The following is a 19787-nucleotide window of genomic DNA, read 5'->3' as shown; positions in this document are numbered from 1 at the left end:
CTAGCTTAAGTTAATCTCATTTAGTGTCACCGTTACTGATATGTGCCAATGTCTTTATTTAGCTGTGAGGTTGAACGCTTCTCCCATTTCAAAATCATACGCCATTGATTGAACACCACAAGAGAGTCAACAACCTTTATTTATCCATATATGTGCCACTCAGAAACTGGGAAGAGGTGTTACAGGAGTTGCCCTTAAGAGAAGCCTATATGGATCATTTACAATTTTTCTCTCTACAATGAGGCCATTGACAAAAAATGAAGGGGAAAAAAGACAATATGGTCGCAACAGTGTAAACACATTGTAATAATATACATGAAAGCAAAAAAAGCAATAGGTATCAGTGACAAATTAAAATGTAGGGTTAGTATGAATAAGAACAAAAGACTCCTGAAAACGTCTCAAATAACAGCTCAGCATACATTTCTACATAGCATGCAATAAGGCACCTATCTAACACAAGAGACCTATGCTACAGTTTGAAGCACAATTGTTAACAAAAAGGGGAAAGTAAAATATTGCTCACTGTAATGTTCACTCCCATAAAAACTGTATATCTCTCATTCCCTTTCATATAACCCAAGCCATGTCTAAAAAAATACATCAGTTTGTAAAAGATATTTTACACAGAACAGAATAGAGCGCAATTCATTGGAATTCGGGAAAAATCTTTTGAGCCTTGTAAAAGTGAGATTTTCGGGTATAGTCTTTCAGTATACACAAACTTTTTTTTTTAAGATCAGAATTGTGATAAGTTTGAAGACCCACATGAGTAAGAGTCCCCTATAGTCTATACATAAGTAAGTCAATTAGTCGCCAACGGTATAAACAAAGTGTGATGTTGCATTTCGTGTACATGAGGAAACAGTAAATAATTAGGACACAGGTCATGTTGTAATATGCTACCCAGTAGGTTTTTATTTTCTATTATGCATTTCCTAACGGCTAAATTGCATGTCGTAATATAATCAGGGTGTTAGCCAGTATTGCTCCCTGTACAGTCGATGCAGCAGTGTTGCTAACCCATCGTAGACATACAAGAAAACAACCGTATAAATATACAAGATGGCTCAAATCTGACGGAGCCCAAATTCAACAACAAGCTGCATGAGAACACCTGCAACATGTTTATCTCCAACACTTAAAACAAATTAAAGTCATAAAAAGGAAGGAGAAAAAAAAAAAAAAAAAAAAAAAAAAGGGTGGAGACAAAATGGATCTTACTATCAAAAATGTTATCTTTTGGAACAGCACACTAGTCACCTATACATATATATAAAAGAAAAATCAATAACTATTTACACTGGATTTCTGTTTGTTTCACATGGGTTATGTGGGTGAAAAAGAAATTATTATTTAAGTTGAGACAAGTTCTTGTTTATCAATTGTGTTGTTGGCCTTGGATAAAGTTGCAGCTGAAAAGCGCACGCGTCCACCTGAAGGTACATAAACTCAATTATTTTATCAAAAAGACTAACCAGGGGGAGAAGCATATTTTTTAGATCACCAAATCACATTTTATTTTTCATCTTTTTTTATTAAAAGTGTTCAAAAGGAGGTCCTGGAGCAAGTGAAGCACAATCACCAACAAGAATAGAAGCTCCTTCACAATCTATCATCATACCCTCCATATTGATCAACAAGTCCCAGACTCAGCTCTGAATTACAGGTCACTCGGCCCGCCCTCCTCTGGAGACTTGTGTTACTGTCCTCTTTCTCAACAATGTGCTGACCCCTGTTGTCTATAGAAGTTGGCCTGATGTTTCCTGCCGACGTGGTGACGTCAAGGATGGGATCATTGTTAGAACAGAAAATTGGGGGGGGGGGGGCTTTTCTTTTTTTCGCTTGCATGGGACAGCATGTGAGGGCGGGAAAGGGAGCTCACTGGTCTACATGGATCCTATGATGTCTGGAGAGGGAAGAAGAATGGTTAAAGCCCTTTCCACACTGGGAGCACCTGTATGGTTTTTCAACAGACAGGGTGCGCTGTTTTGGGAAGGCGTTGTTGGGGAATCCCTTCCCTGTGGGCATAGGGCTGTACTGCTGCGGTGGCGGCTGCGGTGGCTCTGGTTGCTGCTGCTGTTTATTCTCCAAATGAACCCTCTGGTGCCGAGCAAGGGAGGAGGAGTGATTGAATCTTTTGCCACAGTGAGCGCAGGTGTAACTCTTTCCCTCCGAGTGGACTCTTTGGTGCCGGGACAGGGAAGAGGAATGATTGAAGCCCTTATCACAGTGGTGGCACATGTAGGGCTTGTCTCCCTGCTGGTGCACCCTCTGCTTTGGGGGAGTGCCATAGGACAAGGTTTTCCCAGGCTGAGGTGGAGAAAACACTGGATTCTGCAGATGGGTCTTGTGGTGGCGTGAGAGAGAAGAGGAGTGATTGAAGCCCTTGTTGCAATGTCTGCAGGTGTAGGGCTTCCCTCCGGCGTGGACTTGCTGATGCTTCTTCAGATGGCGTTTGCGGACAAAACTCTTCCTGCACATGTTGCATTTGTACGGCTTCTCGCCCGAGTGGATCCTCTGGTGCTCTCTCAGAGTGGCAGCAGCCGCAAAACACTTTCCACACTGTGCACATCGATGGGGTTTGTCTCCGAGCACGACCGCGGCGTGGGTCTTCTGGTGCTGCTTCAGGTTGGAAGTTGTGGCGAAGCCTTTGCCACACTGGCCGCATGTATATGGCTTCTCCCGTGCGTGAACCTCCTGGTGCTTTTTCAGATGCCTTCGGCGGACAAAGCTCTTCCTACACTGGGTGCACTTGTAAGGCTTGTCTTCTGAATGCATCTTCATGTGTTCCCTCAAGGTGATCGCAGCGGCAAAGCTCTTACCGCACTCGGAGCATCTGTGGGGCTTGTCTGGCAAATGAATCATCTGATGAGACTTGAGGCTGAAGGCATCAATTACATCTTTGCCCATAATCTCAACTCCAGGGGGAACATAGGGCTTTTCTTTCATATGAATCTTCATGTGCTGTTTGAGGCTGGCCTCCACAGCAAAGCTCTCCCCACAGTGGACACAGATGTAAGGGTTGAGGTCCTTATGGATCTCGAAGTGTTGGTGAAGATCGGCTATGCTGCCAAAAATCTCCCCACACTCGTTGCACTGCAGGCCATGGGCTTCGTGTATGATTACACCATTCTCAGACTCCACTGTCAACTCCCCGCCATGGTCAGACTCTACTTTCACCACATGCTCGCTTTCCTTGAGCAGCACCTCGCCCAGCAGAGTCTCGGTTCCTGACGTCTTGATTTCTGCAGCCGTGAAACAGTGCATCTCACCGTGTTCAACCTTTATGTAATCATGGTCCGACTCCGCTACAATTGCATCCACACAGGCTACAGCACCGAGATCTGTCCCCAGTCCCTGGATCTTTAAGTCTGAGCCGTGAATCTCCAGTTCTAATCCACGCTTTTCTTCTGTCATGATCTCAGTCTCTGCTCCATAGTGAAGGTCGACGTGGCTGTGGGCTATGACACACTCCGACCCAAGTGTGTCAAGGCCGGGTGTGTCACATTCAGTCTCTGACTCGGCCATGAGAACACACTCCAGCCCCACGACCTCCGTTTTGCTGCCGGGCGATGACACACACAAAGAGAATCGGGGAGATATAGATGGTTTTGGTCGGTGCCGCGCTGGTGCTTTCGTCAGTGAGACCTGCAAAAGAGGGAGAGAAAGCGAAAGAATAACATTGCCAGTAATTATTTGCAGAGCTATTCCGAAAAATGGTTTCCAGTCAAGTGAGAGTAATTTGTTACCAACAATACAAAAAATGTTCTTGCTAATTTTACATGATGCAATGTATGTTTGTCAACATGTTGATGAGAACCCAACATTGCAGCTATACACTTTTTTGAGAAAAGTCCAAATTAAGCATCGCCGCTGTTAGATTGTTCCTCTGATGTTTTGGCAAAATTGTTACTTAATTTGAAATATAAGTTACACATTTTGACTGAAAAGATCTCAGGTTTACAACTCTTTGACACATGCTTTATAAGGATTATCCTCCTATAATCACATGTGAATTGAAATGGAGAGAATGTTGCTTGTATGCAACAGAAGTTTGCCATCAACTCCGCTAGAAAAGGAGCCCAGGACAGGCAGATGGTGTTTTTGGTTAACCCATAAGGTGATCACAAGTGTGACAACGGGATCCCTAAATATTAGATGAGTTCTCTGTACTATTGTTTATCCATTGGACTATGTTAATTTCATCTAAAACTTCTCAGTGGTTGCTGCATTATGATAAAAACTGAATTTAGTCAAAGTGAGCGATGCATAAGCTTGTAGATTAATATATGCATTTTCCTTCAGGACACGCATCCTATCCGATCATTGGCTTGAAATTAAGTTACTACTTATCAAGCTAAGTGATACATCTGCTAGCTTCATATTGATAAAAATCAGAGTGGACCACATCACGATCAAGCTCCCAATTCTGACTTAATCCGCCTTCCAAAACCTGAACGACCTACATGTTTCTTTTATCGCCGCAGTCCGCTGTGCATTACTATTAAACACACATTTAAATGTGTAGGGTCATTTAAACAGCACCGCTTTGTTAGTAAACATTGAACAGTTGGTTGCTAGCCTACAATAACAGCTACAAATAGCCTTCATAGCCGCTAGTTAGCTGGCTATGGTCGAGGGAGGACTGGTTAACAGCTTTGTGTTAGCTGCTAATGTGTTCGCAATTTAGCCCGCTAACTAGCTTCATAGCAAAAGATACATGCGAGTAATTGTAGAAAAGACTTAAAAATGGAGCGAAATACTTACACTAAAATATTAATCTAGATGCGTAAATTCGTGCAGTTTATGACACCACTACCGACGCGGAAATTGTCCTTGTGTGAGTATTAACGGGCCATCTTGTTGTGCCACACCAGCACTTCCAGCTAGCCAAGATTACATGCTCGCCTAAGATGGCTGCCGCTAGCTAGTTAGCAGAGTTAGCTTCCGCCCTTCATAACATACTGAATTAGAGCTGGCCCCGCAGCGATCTCCGAGTAAAGTCAAAACCATGCAACGCTCAGCCAACACGGAAATATGGAGACAATAATAATAAATTGTTTAACGTGCAGTGGTTCTGAATAGGACGTTGTAGGCTAATGGTAAGTAAGTTAGCAAGCTAAGAGCCGAACCGTAACTCCAGCCAGGAGCTGGCTAGCTGAAACAAAGATGGCTAACCGTCCGGGCGGTGAATGCAGAGCGAAAAGCCCGGGAAAGGGACGCGTTTTACTTACACAGGAATCCGCACAAAGACACTAATTCCACCGCAAACTGTGATTGAAAAACGGTAACCGAACAAAAAGACGACAGGGCGAGTAAATACGGCCCAGCTTTGAGATGGCTCAGTGAATAATAAACCTAAAGCCCTCCTCTACTGCGGCAGCTCCAGACACACACACACATATATGACTCCAATGGCGGCCTTGCTGGTGTTAGCGGCTATCCAGCCGAGACGATGTTAGCGTGCTGGCTACATAGCCACGATTACAAGCTAACGAGCCAGCTAATCCAGTTTGCTAGCACGGCTAAATGCTGTTCTCCAGTTTAGTACGAGTGTTTTTAAGACATTAAGAGCGGAAGCTTTGCTTAACCGCCCATCCGACCATGTTGAGCTTGGTTTCGCATGCAATGATAAACGAGTCCGATGGAAGAAAAGACGACCGGGCCGATTCTATAACGAACAAGTCTCTAAATAACCTGGATAAGAGTCAAAGATGAGATAGTTCCTGGTACCAGTAACGTTGTGTCCTGGTGCTTCTCTCTCAGGACACAACGTATAAACCAATGCGAGGCACGGCCTGTGTTTTTCCATTACAAAGTTCGGTACTATCATAACTGGAGACACAAAACAAACAATGCGTTGACTACCATCATAGTAAATACATAGGATTATAGTCTGTCACACAGAGCACCCCCTCTGCCTTTACGCCGGTTTTGTTAACGATAAAGAAAGTTGAATTTAAAACGATGCATAATCGCCACGAGTATGGATCATACCGATATTAAATGTACAAGTACTTGCATGCACACCCACCTGCTGTACTTTTGCCTTTTGATCGCTGAAGAGAGAGAAAAAGGAGAATCGTTGAGATGCTTCAAACTCTGGGTGAGAAGGGCTCTTTTTTTTTTTTTTTTTTTTTTTTTTTGCAAGCTGTAGTGAGGCTCGTCAAACTGCTATGTGCTTCTTCCTCTCTCTGCCTGCGTGTGTTGCTGGCGCCACAGCTCATCTGGCGCCAACGTTGGACGAGCGACGCACTTTAGCTAAAGCAGCTATTGTGTTTTCAATAGAGCAGAGAGACCAACATCACCCCCTACCGCCTGGGAGACGAACAGCAGCTCCCACAGACACACGCCGGTCTGTGCTCGGTCCTACTGTGATGAAGTACTCTCATCTCACCGCTACTCTGTTGTTTGTTTGGTTAAATCTTTGCACTACTGTTTAGTTAGTTAATTTAATGTCATTTTATTTCATTGTATGTACTGTGCATTTTTTTATTTTCGATTTTTTACTCTGTTATTTTTATTGTATATATTGTGCATTTTTATACTCAATATATGTTTTTTTACTCTGTTACTTTGATTGCTTACCTGTATCATGATGCTGCTTTAGCGAACAATTTTATAAAGTATCTATCTGTCTGTCTATCTGTCCGTCTGTCTGTCTGTCTGTCTGTCTATCTGTCTTAAGTAAAACATAGCAATACCACAGAGCAGAAATACTATTTTTTGCTTTAAAATGTTTAACCTAGTAAAAGTATGAGCATCAACATATACTAAAAGTAAAATCTGTCATTATGCAGAATGCTTTATTTCATAATAATGTATATTAGTGTGTACATAACCTCAAATAATATGAGTTCATAATACTGTGAAACAAACCATGTCTTATGATAAGTACTTTTACTTTCGATAGGCCTACTCTTAGTGTATTTTGTTGACAATACCTCTTTGATATTTCTTTGGACAGTGAACACAGTGATATTAATACTTTCTTCTACCACAGAGCTACTACTGTTAATGCAGACTATTTTCTAAAGAATTTAAATTTGTGTTTTCCATTAGCTGACTTGTAGAAACACTTGAAACAAAGTAAGGTAGTCTATCACAAATAATAATTAATAATTGCCACAATGATAGGATCTAAACAGCCTAATGTGTTGGGAAAATATAAAAATGAAAACTGGTGTCCTGGCCACATTAGTGTAAAAATGCAAAGATACAGGTTTATAAAGCAGTGCACGAGTAGAGCAGAGAAAGTGAGGCCACTGGCACAAACGTGTGAAAGCAGAGGAACAAGGCAGAAATTGATCCATCGTGGAAGATGGATGTGTTGAAGTGATCACTCGCGACAAAGCACCGCCTAAAGAACAAACTGGTTTTATAATTATCGTCAATTAGTTGTAAGATATGGTTGTGTTTGCACAATAGAGTGGAGCTTCTTATAAAACAGTTTGACAACCCCTGTTTTAAATGCTACACAGTTCTTTATAGAGGCTCCACAGAGGGGTATATTATTTCATGTAGTAATTAATTAATCCCACAAGATGATGCTGTTCTCCCAATGCCAGTCTTTGATGATGTTAGTAAGTGCAGAACATAATGTACATATCACGAGCAGAAATCTAAAGATAGCCAAAACATAATGTGATCTTGAAACACATAAACCCAAGTAAAGGTCATTCCTTAACAGTGCAGATACAATCAGAGTGAGTTAATGATTCTTGTAGGTAACAGCAGGTTATATCAACACTAAAAATAATTCACTCTGCGAGGGTTGTTTGTTGAGCTATCCATGCTGTCCTTATCCTCAAATAAGAATAAAAGCGTATACTGTTAAGCATGACATTTAATTATGAAGTACTGTAGATCAATAATGGCTCCTTTTTGAATGTGGTAGTCTCTACTTTGTCTCAGCTCTGTTTGTTTCAGGCAGCACCTTTGTAGCAACACCCATTCCCTGTCTATTAAATGCTCAACCAGGAATACAGGTTTTACGTTGAAAGTAGACCACATAGCTATCATTCTGCCGCACACAGTGTCAGTCACACAGTTTCACTGCAGCTGTTAACTTCAGAAACTAATTTTTCTCTGTGGACAACTCATCCTGTTCAGTTTTTGGAGTCTTTTCTTCAGCTGTTGATCACATTTTCTTAAGAGGTTAACAAATTGCTGCTGAGCTAAACCTTACCTGTGGATTTTAATTTTGTTCTCATATCTGCTGGACGTCTAAAACAATGTCCCACCCTAGCAGTCTGGATTTAGACAGATACAGCAGCATGGAGAAATCCCGACGCTCTACCAGTCGTAACCAGTCCAGGTCCCAGGCCCAGAACGGGGACGTGCTGTGTGACTTCTGCACAACGAGGAAGCAGAAGGCAGAGAAGTCCTGCTTGGTGTGCCTAGCATCTTACTGCGAGACCCATGTCCAGACTCACTATGACTACCCTGCCCTGATGAAGCACAAGCTGGTCAAAGCTACAGGTCAGATGAGGGAGAAGCTCTGTGCCCAGCATGACAAGTTGCTGGAGGCTTATTGTCGCTCTGATGAGACACTGGTGTGTGTTTTGTGCATGATGGATGAACACAAACACCACGACATTGTCCCGGCTGGAACTGAGAGGACCGAGAAACAAGTGAGTGGTGAAACCTGTCAATCTATATCAAGATACTGATCAAGATACAACATGATAGATTTGAATGTTTTTTTATTGTTATACAAAGCTGGCATGAATACTTTAATGCCATTCCCTCTACAGAAACAACTTGGTACCACACTGTACAAATCTCAACATAGGATTGACCAGAGAGTTAAAAAGTGGCAGGATCTCCGACATGCTGTTGAATCAGTTAAAGTGAGTAAAAGATGTTCACTACTTTAAACATAGGATGATGCTAAAAACAAAAAGACATTATGGTTTTCTGGTTTGACAAATAACAGCTTTTTATCCTTATTTGAACCAACTCTCTCCTTCTCTTTCGGATGTATGTCATCAGCACTCGGCTCAAACTGCTCTAGAGGAGAACGAGCGCATCTTCTCTGAGCTTCTGCTTTCCATCGAGAGGAAGTACAATGAAGTCAAGGAGATGGTCCGCTCCCACGAGAAGACCACCGTGACACGGGCCGAGATACTGCTGAGCCGCTTGGAAGAAGAGATCACTCTGCTCAGGAAGAAGCACACTGACCTGGATAAGCTCTCAAACACCGATGATCACATACACTTTCTGCAGGTGAGATCATACTGAACTGAAGACCTTGTTTGGTTCTTAGAAACCAGTATCAGCAATGTTTAGGCTCATCTCTATCTTCCACTCTTTTTTTTACCAGAGCTATCAGTCTCTATCAGGCCCCTCAGGATATGAAGACCTCAACAACGTTAGTGTTGCTCCCAATTACTCCTTTGACGCCACCAAGAGAGCCATCGGTGCACTGAAATTAAAAGTAGAAGAAGTCAGCAAGACCGAAATGAGCAATGTCTCAGAAACAGGTGCACAAATTTGCCTTTCTTCATCTCAAGAAGCACCGACACGTCTCTGCAGTTCCATTCAGGGAGTGGTTGTTGTTTTAGTCTGCTGTTGAAGCTTATGAAGTGTTTTTATCTGCATCTTAATAGTGAAGGATGTCTACATCACGAAAGAAGGTGAGACAAAGAGAGAATCCATTGTGAGGGACGAACCAAAGACAAGAGATGAACCGAAGACAAGAGATGAACCGAAGACAAGACAAGACTTCCTGAAATGTGAGTTATTAGGTTACTTTTTTACGGAGGATTCCTTTAACATGTAATGAAACTTTTAGCACCAACATTACAAAGCTACTCGGCAGTTATATCAAACGCCACTCATATTGCAGGGCTCCTAGGAATGTTTAAAAACATGACAGTCATGGTGGCATATAGCAGGAGCGTCTCAACCCCTAACAAAAGCATGACGACACCATGTGGAAAAACAACTGAACGGAGTGTTACGGAAGCTATGCTACTTGCACAACTGGTTTGGTGAAATGTAAGAAACCAAACTTTACAGTCCAGTATCACTAAACAAACACAGGCGTTCCCTACTGGCACTCCTCCTGTGGAAAGCATTTTAACAAGCTGATGAATGAGAGTCATTTAGAGTTATTTATCAAAGGTTTTAGTGCCCTAACTTTGTCATTCCTAAACATATTACTGTCCCAAGTATTTAGTTACTGTTGGTGGTTTGTGTGCAACACAATACTAAACACAAGAATTTCAAATTTTGACGAAAAGGGATTAATAATGGCCGTGTCCTGCATTGTGTAGACTCTTCCCAGTTGATTCTGGATGTCAACAGTATCCATCGCAGCCTTTACCTCTCCGAGGGTAACCGATCGGCTACAATGAAGAGTGAGCCTAAGAACTACCCTGACCACCCAGATCGATTCGACCACTGGCAGCAGGTGAGCATTTACTGACCCCCAGGATGTCATTTTGTGCCTGAAAACATGAGGGGGGAGTTAATATGTTGTGAATGGTACAGAGCCAACATGATGAAGAGAAGGGGGCATACGGTCTTCCTGAATATAGTCTCAAGGAGACTTCCCTTTCCAGGAACTTTATCTTTGATTTGCCCTCTTGAAGCTGCGCAGTTTCTTCCTGGAATTCATTGAACATTGCTATCAAAATCAAGCTTTTAGTATAAGCCTTTGAAGTTATTGTTATGATAAAAGTGCTGTCAGTTGTGTACTTGCAGTGAGTGATGTCTCAGCATAAGTTGAGCAAACTCTCATTTTGACAGCTGTTATAAACCATGCACAGGCTTTGTCTTTTAATCTCTCATTTCATCCATTCCGTTGCAGGTGTTGTGCAGGGAGAGCTTGACTGGTCGCTGTTACTGGGAGGTGGACTGGAGGGGAACAGAGATAGACATAGCCGTTACCTACAGGGGAATCCGCCGTAAAGGAAACAGCAATGAATGCAGCCTGGGCTGGAACGACATGTCCTGGAGTCTGTACTGCTCTGACTCCAAATTCTCCTTTGTGCACAACAACAAGAGCAAAGATCTTCCAGTTCCAGTCTCCTCTCGTGTCGGCATCTACCTGGATTATGCAGCAGGAACACTCGCATTTTACAGTGTTTCTGATGGCATGCAGCTTCTGCACAGAGTCCAGACCACATTTACTCAGCCTCTCTACCCGGCATTCAGTGTGTGGGGCTTTGGTACAACTATAAAACTGTAGGAGAGTTGCCATAGTGCTAGTAATTAGCATTACAATCACACAATATTCTCAATTTAGTTGTAAACATTTGAGACAGGGTGTTTGATTAATTATTTTTATTGCTAAACGTTATATTTTTTCCTTATGTATGAATTTTATGAATTTTTCTGTTTGTGGTCTTTTGATCACCAATCGTTGTGGCTAAACAAATGTGTCAGTTGTAAGTAGGAAAAATATGCAATAATTGATTTTGATGTGAGTTTATACTCCATATATTTTCTATACTATGTTAAAGCATGCGATACTGACATATAATACATTTAATTAAAGTTTTACTGATTTATCTGTCACTGGAGTTGCTGTTTTTTTTTCACACAAACATTTCAGTCTCTTAGCTATCTTTTGTGTGCTTGAAGTGACAAATCAATGTAATCAATGTGTTCAAAGCATGAAAATCAACAGGAGATCAAATAATATTGAGAGTATATCTGATCAATAATTACCAGACATCAGGCCCACATCATCCGGCCCTCATTGGGGGATACCGGTATGTAGAGACATTAACAAATTAAAGCTCCAGAGGGCAGCAGAACACATGTTGTTGGTAGCATCACACACACAAACACACACTTTTAGGATAAACATATTCCGATTGTTTTATCCTTTTTTAACAGATGTGGTTTTAAATTACATACAGATGTAGTTGGTTATAGACTGAGATAAGCAAACGATCCATCAAAAAACAAGATTAAAAATAAGTTGTTATTTTGTAAGAGGCACATCAAATTGACTTTGATAAAGCCTACAACAAGGAACTTATCAGGAAATGAGTATCGTTCCTCCTTCATCTGAATGGCTTGCTGGGAAACAGCTGGGTTTACTTCTCTCAGTGACCGAGCTTCGACACATTCAAAATGTCAACTGTGAAATAATGTGTCCGCATAATTATACTGTAAAAAGACGACACACAGTGTAATGAAACAGATTTTTAGTCGTTATGTGGCTTTCGACCCCGCCGACCCGCTCACTCGGTCCGCCACCAAACACAAACCCAACGCACACCGCCACTACAGGTTTGTGGGCGGAGTCAAACAGCTGGATCCTCCAGAGTGTCTCGTGGCGGGGATGCAACGAGTCCGAATGCGCGTGAGAGCGAGCCTCCCCCCTCTTCAATTCAAAGCGAAAAACAGGCTACCGGGATCTCATTCGTTCGGGAAAGACAAGACAGGATTAAATACAAAAAATAAGACTCCTCCGTGTCCCGCGAGTGCGGTGTGGAATAGTGTTGTGCTACCAGAGGTGTTGAGGACAGGTCGGCGTACTCAAAGTTACCAAAAAACATCAAAAAGTTGCTCGCTAACAGACAGGAATAAGGTGAGTAACGTTAGATGTGCTTTTGATGCTAGCGTGGGACGTGAAGGTGAGCAGCTGTTAGCATGTAGCCTACAAAACAATAGTTGTAAATAGAAATGTGAGTAAAACTACGTGATTATATTACTTATTATAAAGGAAAGTCATTACTTGTGTTAATTAAATAAACCAGTTTGTTAAAAGTTGAAATAACAAAAACTACCAGCTAAGGTCCAGTCAGTCCAATATAACATCTTGACTGAAGAAGAATAGAACATCAACGCTTCACTAAAGTAGTATTGAGTTTATATTGTAGTCTATTGGATCTCTGTACAGCAGGTGCTTTTGTTAGTGATGTAACCCCTACATACACTCATCTGTGTACATTAAAGTGACGTGAGCATCACACAAACCCTGACCACAACGTGTCAGATCTTAGATTACTTCAACTGGCTTGATGATTGCTCTCTGATGAGTAGATGAATGATCCTAACTCACTCCTCTCCTTCACCAGCTCAAAGGACACATCGGTCCATCTACTTATCCTCCATCTTCAAGAAGATGAATCAGTCGATGGCGATGCAGATGTCAGCCACACTCAGTTAAATGTTAGTACTACTCGAGCAGATATTGCTCGGCTGGCCGAAGAGGAAAAAGAAGAAAGTGGCTGCTCCAGGTGTTGGAAGATGTCTCTCTGGATGATACTGCCCGTCAGCCTCCCGGTTCTGACCATCACTGGGATATGGGTTGTGTAAGTGTTTATATTTATTTGGCAGTAAAAAGAAAGTTAAATCCATGTTTTAAGCTCTAAGTACCTCTTCAAGTGACGTGAGACTGCTGCGTTGGTAGTGGGTGGTTCTCAGTGCAAGTTTCCTTTTACGTCAAGGATGCTATGTAGCTTATGATGTAAGAGCGTAAGATTTTGTGATGCCAGAGTAATTCTTCCAGCCAATCCAGTAACCGTCTGTCAAAAGTGAAAGAAACATTATTTTCCACAGAAACAAAGAAATCACCTGATCCCCGGCCGATTTTTTTTACATTTTGCATGTACAAACAAAAGCAATTTATAACTCCACGTCGACATAACCATGTGCAATGCTGCAACAATGAAGCAAATCCCCTCTAGGGTACTCCATAAAATCCATTTTTACTGCTTAATAGAACCATAAAAATGGATTTCACACACTTGTTCTGCCTGCAAAGCCATTGACCAATTTGTTTTTGTTTTGAATACAATTAAAATCTAACATCTATATGTTATTGTCAGATATCACCGTGCACATAGCAGACTATAAATATTATGCAAATGTTCTTTCACGTAGAACACACACAGTGATAACCAGGCCACATTCTTACAAATTCTGTCAAAATCCTTTTGATACCTGAGCCTCTGTTGCACACTGCATATTTACCCAGAACTCCTGGCAGCCATGGCGCTTGCATGTGGATTAACTCTCTCCAGGAAGGAATACGGAATTATCACTTTTAAAAGAGAGACGTGCAGGTTCACAGAGTCTCTTGATTATCTGCAGCATGGTATCTGAGCAGCTGTACCGGAGCAGAAAGAGTAACTACCTCCTGGCTATGTTTGGGCTGACAGCTCTCTGCTTTGTTATTACTGCGGGAGGAGGAATGCTAACCCCAAGGGGAGACAGACAGATGGCCCACTTCCAGATTGTTGTAGTCTACCTCTATGCTCAGTACCGTGGGGAGTACGCTGTCTTAATTGGATGCCAAAGCTGAGACTGTGCACACCAATCAGTGCTTGTCAACATGGCCGCTTCACAGTCTGACCAGGAGTTCAGGTGTTCAGGACTTAACTGTTAATGTTGCTTCAGACCTATGCTTGTGTTGGAGAATGTGCACGTGAAAATTTTGTGCTGGTGTTGCACATTTCTTCCTCGTTTTGACGTTTGTATCTGCGGTAGAAAGTTAAGATGCCGAATGCTGCTGACTATCTCGGTCCCTTTAAACCCATTTCCTTCCCGTTACCTTGACAAGGGCGCCTTGTTTCTAGACTAGTGGAATGTCAAAGGATGTGACATGTTGCGTAACTCCCTCTCTCACTGTGGGTGAGTGGCTGGGAGTAAGGTAAATATCGGAAGGTGTAATAGAGAACGACAGCAGAACTTTCCCTCAGCATCTGGTGGCCGTGATGCACAGTGTACCAAAGGTCTGTGTGGAGGCAGAGGAAGGATTGTTTCCACCCAAAAAGTCTCGGCTTTCTTTTGTTGACCTTTTTATGAGTTAAACAACGTGCTTGAAAAATCAGCGTGGCTCCACTATACATGTGAGCAGTTAAGATTCATAGTTTATGCATCACACATTTTCCTGATGTGTTATTTTTGCACAAGTTTTGGGAATTCTCACTGGCCATACCAGATCCTTCTGTTAAGTCCTTGTTCAATCCTAAATACAAAAAAACATATATGGTCTGTTCCACCGTTATATTGCTCTCAGGCATGCAATTACATTTTACAACCACTGCTGAGCGTTGATGGAGGTCTAATTATGTAAACAAACCTATTATTACTGACTTATATACTCCTCCAAGCACAGAATGCACCAGTTTAGTTTCACACACCGCTAAAAAAGACCTCTTTATTTAGAAATGTCCCAGAGCTGAACTGCTGCTATTTTAGCTTTGGAAGCTGACCAAATGTAAAATAAAAAAAGTGTCTCAAGAGTTGTAGAAAATTACAACTTTATCTGGCCACGGTTTCTGTTCCTGTATTTAGTCTGATGAAGTCCCGTGGTTATTCTCTACAGTTGCTTTAAGGAACATGTTTTTGTCATGTTGGTGTCGTTGTGTTGGCGCTCTGGCAGCTTTCTACCTGACGGCCATACTCCACTCACCCCAGTGGGTTTCCTCCCTGCATTATGCACGAGCAGTGCTCTTTACATGTCTGCCATCTGGTTCATAGGACTCTCACGTGGGGATTCACACACCCGAATGCCAACCGATAACCAGTCAACCAAACGTCTGCTGCAGTCGGTCAATACACATGCATTTCACCAGTCACATGTGGCGTTGGGCAAGGAACCAATCTGGATTGACTCCTGACCTCTGCTGGCTCACACGTTTGAAGATGAGCATTTTCGGGGTAGATCCCTCATAGTGTACAATACATAGAGATACAATTTGATGAGACCACAAAATTGAATATTAAACACGAGCTATGACTGATGGCAAGCATCTGTGTATTTAATGGATTAAAACATTGAGCCGACGCGTTCAGTGGATGTTGTCTCACCTATTCTTTTGATGCTGCCTTCAACCAGAGCTGAACGTGCGTCTGAAACTGTGCAGCTTTGCTATGAAACACTCAACGCATATTTGCAATATTTATTGGATTATTATTATTATTGAAAGAGACTTCCTGCCCTGATTTTTTTTTTTTCAGTTAGTATGAAGCACGCAGAGATGATATAACTCTACACAGCTATGCTATACTGTATTTTTATCACACTGATGTGAACTCAAATTAGGATGTTCAGCTTTTAATTCTTACCGATTGATCATGAATCCTGTATGCGTGCATTGACATGTGTGTCTGTGCTTGTTAGTGCAGTCTGGATAGCTGTGTGTGTGTGTTTATTATATGTCTCTGTCCTTTAAAGACCAGTTTGTGAGGAGGATACCATCGGCCCGGGAAAACGTTCCTAATTGGTACTTAACCTCCCGCTGAACTACGGCTGCTTTCACGAATCAGGACACACTCCCTGTGTCTGACTTTATCTTTCTCTGTCAGTTAAAAGTATTACTTTGATCAGCCTTTACTCCCTGTGTGAACAACGAGGGGCTAACATGACAATAGCTTTTCCCTGCAGAGTTTCTCTTTGCCCCCCCGGAGATGTCCAACCAGAATTAGTGCTAAAACTATCATGCATAATTCTATATGGTTACTGTGGAGCATGTTGACTATAAAAGCAGTATCTGAAGTACAATAAGGGTCTTGAGCTTTCAGAATACAGTATCTGATCTGTTGATCCTCTGGTCATTGACCTCTCTGTGGATGAAGCTGGTCAGTGACCCGACCAAATGCACCGCAGTAACAATCCAGTTTGACCGACACAAACCGGTCTTTTCTGTCCTGAGTGTTTAGAGCGAGAAGAAAGACATTCAAATGTCAGGTCACCTGACAAAAAAACAAAACGGGTACAAAACTCCGCGGCAGGTCAGACCGGCAGGATATGAACAGATGACATTTAAGTATAGATGGCCAATTCAAAACCAGCTATGCACATAGAGAGTTAACTGCATTTTCAATTGTGGTAATTTAAAAGTCAGTTATTATTCTGAATTATTACTCATCAGGTCTCTTTGGATGACACTGTAATCCTAAAATCACATGTGGCTCATCCTGCTCTCTCTCTTGCAGGTATGCCATGGCGCTCTACAATCAGCACGTCTGCCCTGTGGATAACTGGTATGTTGCTATTCATCCTGCATTTTGCCGTATGATGCCTCTGTTGATTCCTGCACGCTCACAAACTCTTGCACTACAAACAAAACGCTGAACTGCAGCGCATTAGCATAGATCTAAAGTGGGATTTAACATCAATCATTGTTCTTAAATCATGCCCCGTCAATGAGTAACCGACCATTTCTCTGGACCCTTGGTTTGTTTCAGAGAAACTGAGGTTAATCTCTAACATCAGAGCTACTATTTATTATCTGACGGTCTCTGACATTTTGACTCAGCGACGCTAAGCACAGAAGAGAGCCTGTTAGTGACCCGACAAAAGGCAGTTTATGTTCCTGTAGTTTAATCTAAAGACATTTACATTATATTACTATTTCATTATTTATCCCAGACATTCTGAGAATACATGTGATAATAATAATCAGCAATATGTCTGTTGGTTTGCTTTAGTTTTGAACCAAATTTTGGCAATTGGTGATTTCCCAGCAGGATTGAACATAGAATAAATGTGATTTTGCTCTGTGTGTGTGTCTTTTAACATTAACTTAATGTTTGTGTGTGTGTGTGTGTGCGCGTGTTTGATGTTCCAGGTTATACAACCAGTCATGTGAAGAGGATCTGTTTTTGCAGAGCGGGCCAACCTTGTGCTGCACACTAGACAATGTACCTCTCATCAGGTCAGTGAGAGACTCCCACCCTCAACCCAGCCCTACCTCTCTGTTCTGTCTCTTTGTGTCTGAAGTTTAACAACAGGAACACTGCGGCATTGTTTTACTTGACCCCTGTCGGCACATTGTTGATAAAAAGCGAGTGAGCTTGAAGGAGACTGTGTGTGTGAGTGTGTGTGTGAGTGTGTGTGCGTGCGTGCGTGCGTGCGCGCGCATTCTGAAAATAACTTGGGGCTGAAATATCCTGCCTGCCACCGTGGCAGTTCAGAGGCAAAGCATGGGTCTGCACTTCACCGTGTAAACACACACAGAGAGAGAGAGAGAGAGAGAGAGAGAGAGAGAGGCGTCGGCTTACATTTGGGAGGAAATCAAGACACTCCCGCTCTTTTGTTGAGCTTTTACTCCCACTGAGCACCGAACATCAAAGGCCAGTTGTATGTTGTTAATCCCGGGGTTCGTATAAGAAATATTAAGTAGCCCTCAAACTATTTGTGCAACTTCAACAGAAATAGAAATGCACATTCTTCCTCTATATTACTGTATATTTAAACATATAAATACTGATATCTGACTAAATGTACATAACCATCCATCAAAAATATTAAATGCATCAAAGAGTTATCTACATTTCCGTCAATGTGCTGAAGAATGTGCGTGTCCGTGACTGCAGTCAGCTGAGGCGGCTTTGGCTTTGTAGGCAGCAGGAGCTCTGGCACAGAAGGCTTGTGTCGACTGTCTCCTGCCTTCCTCTCCTACAAACATTTCCCATTCCTAGAAGAGAGTACGCTGTGGGTGAAAAGTCAAAGACTCGATGATGGGATGTAAGGAAACGTGGCTCCTCCCCACTTCCTTACTGTATGAGCAGAAATGATATATTGCACAACGTAGGAGGCGAATTAGTGGTGCTGTTGCTGTATAGTGAGCGTAGGTTGATTCACAGTATTTCTCTGATTCATGTTTTTGTGTACTCTTTGTTTCAGTAAATGTGGGACTCTTCCTCCAGAGAGCTGCTTCTTCAGCCTCATCTGCAGCACAGGCTCATTCATGGGTAAGACATTAAAACAGGTTAGAATGATGTGGAAGCCTCAATAAATACAGTGCTGGTTCCTGTATACGGTAGATGTCTAACATTGTGCTGAATGTTCTAGTAAAGACCAATCATAGCGTTGTTTTGTATGTTTTTGTAACGCACACTAGCTATGTCACCACCTCACTTATTTTTTTATCTAAGTTAAGAAGTCACACGTTTAGCACTTCAGCTAACTATTGTTTTAATTTTCCTTTAATCTGCTGATTATTCTCTCTTCATCAATTTGTCTATAAAATTAAAGAAAACTAGCAAATATTGTATACAAATATATTAATCAACTACCAGAATATTTGTTGATAAATCTTCTGTCGATCTACTAACAGTTTCAGTTCTCTATAATATACAAAATACTGTTGTCAAATAAATGTGTGAAATGAATACATAAGCAAGGCAAGTTTATTTGTATCGCAGGCAATTCAAAGTGCTTCACATAAAACCATTAAAAGCATCAAAACATAAGGCAAAAGAAAAGGAGATTTAAAAACAATTAAGAACATTGATTGAAACATTAAAAACAGTCATTAAAACACTAAAAAGCAGTGTAAGAAATTAAATAGCATTGATGAATAATAAAGGAAGCGTCACTTTAAATTTCTTTCATAAGATGTCAATTATAACAAAGTTCGTTTCTCAAACTACATCAGCAGGAGATATTAGTTTCATTTGTAGCTGGTACTAAATGTGTTTTACTCTCTTGCTTATGTTAAAACTTTAGACTGGAGTTAGTTTTGTTGTCCCGTGAAAAAACCGACAACCACACCGTCCAAGAGCCAGTGAAAACCTCACATGTGGAACGAAAGGGGAGGAAACATGGTGTCATATAGAATTATACACAAATGTTTCGAGCACATGGTGAGTGTGTATTTTCGTAGGCACAAGGAAAACACGCACGATATAAAAGAAGGGGAATGAGCTCCCATGTGCTGCTCACTGTGTGTTTTGTAAGTCTACACGTGCTGTTCCCTGCGTTTACTGGTCGGTCTGACTACTCTGATCTAGTTAATGTTTCCCAGCTGCGACTTAGACGTGTGTGTGTGTGTGTGTGTGTGTGTGTGTGTGTGTGTGTGTGTGTG

At 41.8% G+C, this 19787-nt stretch overlaps 3 protein-coding genes across 4 annotated transcripts in view; 2 read left to right on the top strand and 1 right to left on the bottom strand.

Annotated features, from left to right (window-relative positions):
• Positions 1 to 120: 120 nt before the first annotated feature.
• Positions 121 to 6250, bottom strand: LOC116397624 (zinc finger protein 883). Of its 2 annotated transcripts, none has more exons than XM_031873232.1 (2): positions 6038 to 6250; positions 121 to 3651 (listed from the first exon to the last, which is right to left on the bottom strand). In XM_031873232.1, exon 2 carries the CDS (start codon positions 3529 to 3531, stop codon positions 1882 to 1884), a length of 1650 nt encoding a protein of 549 aa, XP_031729092.1. In that variant the 5' UTR covers positions 3532 to 3651; positions 6038 to 6250; the 3' UTR covers positions 121 to 1881. The 2 variants fall into 2 exon arrangements, with proteins under 2 accessions (XP_031729092.1, XP_031729101.1); XM_031873241.1 differs by lacking the exon at positions 6038 to 6250 and adding an exon at positions 5238 to 6031.
• A 1693-nt stretch (positions 6251 to 7943) lies between these two features.
• Positions 7944 to 11835, top strand: ftr14l (finTRIM family, member 14-like). The gene is made up of 7 exons (XM_031873252.1): positions 7944 to 8636; positions 8760 to 8855; positions 8998 to 9231; positions 9329 to 9488; positions 9615 to 9740; positions 10284 to 10420; positions 10820 to 11835. Exons 1-7 carry the CDS (start codon positions 8238 to 8240, stop codon positions 11198 to 11200), a joined length of 1533 nt encoding a protein of 510 aa, XP_031729112.1. The 5' UTR covers positions 7944 to 8237; the 3' UTR covers positions 11201 to 11835.
• Positions 11836 to 12305: 470 nt separating this feature from the next.
• Positions 12306 to 19787, top strand: part of LOC116397651 (transmembrane protein 150A) — a 19198-nt gene continuing 11716 nt past the window's right edge. Inside the window, exons 1-5 of the mRNA XM_031873288.1 lie at positions 12306 to 12553; positions 13044 to 13280; positions 16912 to 16959; positions 17547 to 17633; positions 18605 to 18672. Of these exons, the coding sequence (XP_031729148.1) occupies positions 13216 to 13280; positions 16912 to 16959; positions 17547 to 17633; positions 18605 to 18672 (268 nt within the window). The 5' untranslated portion in view covers positions 12306 to 12553; positions 13044 to 13215. The remainder of the gene's footprint in view (positions 12554 to 13043; positions 13281 to 16911; positions 16960 to 17546; positions 17634 to 18604; positions 18673 to 19787) is intronic.

Source organism: Anarrhichthys ocellatus, unplaced genomic scaffold, assembly GCF_004355925.1.
Source record: "Anarrhichthys ocellatus isolate YVR2014 unplaced genomic scaffold, GSC_Weel_1.0 scaffold3, whole genome shotgun sequence".
Taxonomy (NCBI): Eukaryota; Metazoa; Chordata; class Actinopteri; order Perciformes; family Anarhichadidae; genus Anarrhichthys; species Anarrhichthys ocellatus.
The sequence above is the reverse complement of the archived record's forward strand: the minus strand, read 5'-3'. Positions and strand labels throughout refer to the sequence as shown.

Bases quoted from the DNA above. Each gene is read 5' to 3' on its own strand.
- LOC116397624 (XM_031873232.1), bottom strand. From the start codon at position 3,531: ATGGCCGAGTCAGAGACTGAATGTGACACACCCGGCCTTGACACACTT.
- ftr14l (XM_031873252.1), top strand. From the start codon at position 8,238: ATGTCCCACCCTAGCAGTCTGGATTTAGACAGATACAGCAGCATGGAG. The intron at 8,856-8,997 runs GTGAGTAAAAGA...GTATGTCATCAG, and splicing joins ATGCTGTTGAATCAGTTAAA to CACTCGGCTCAAACTGCTCT. The intron at 9,489-9,614 runs GTGCACAAATTT...GCATCTTAATAG, and splicing joins GAGCAATGTCTCAGAAACAG to TGAAGGATGTCTACATCACG.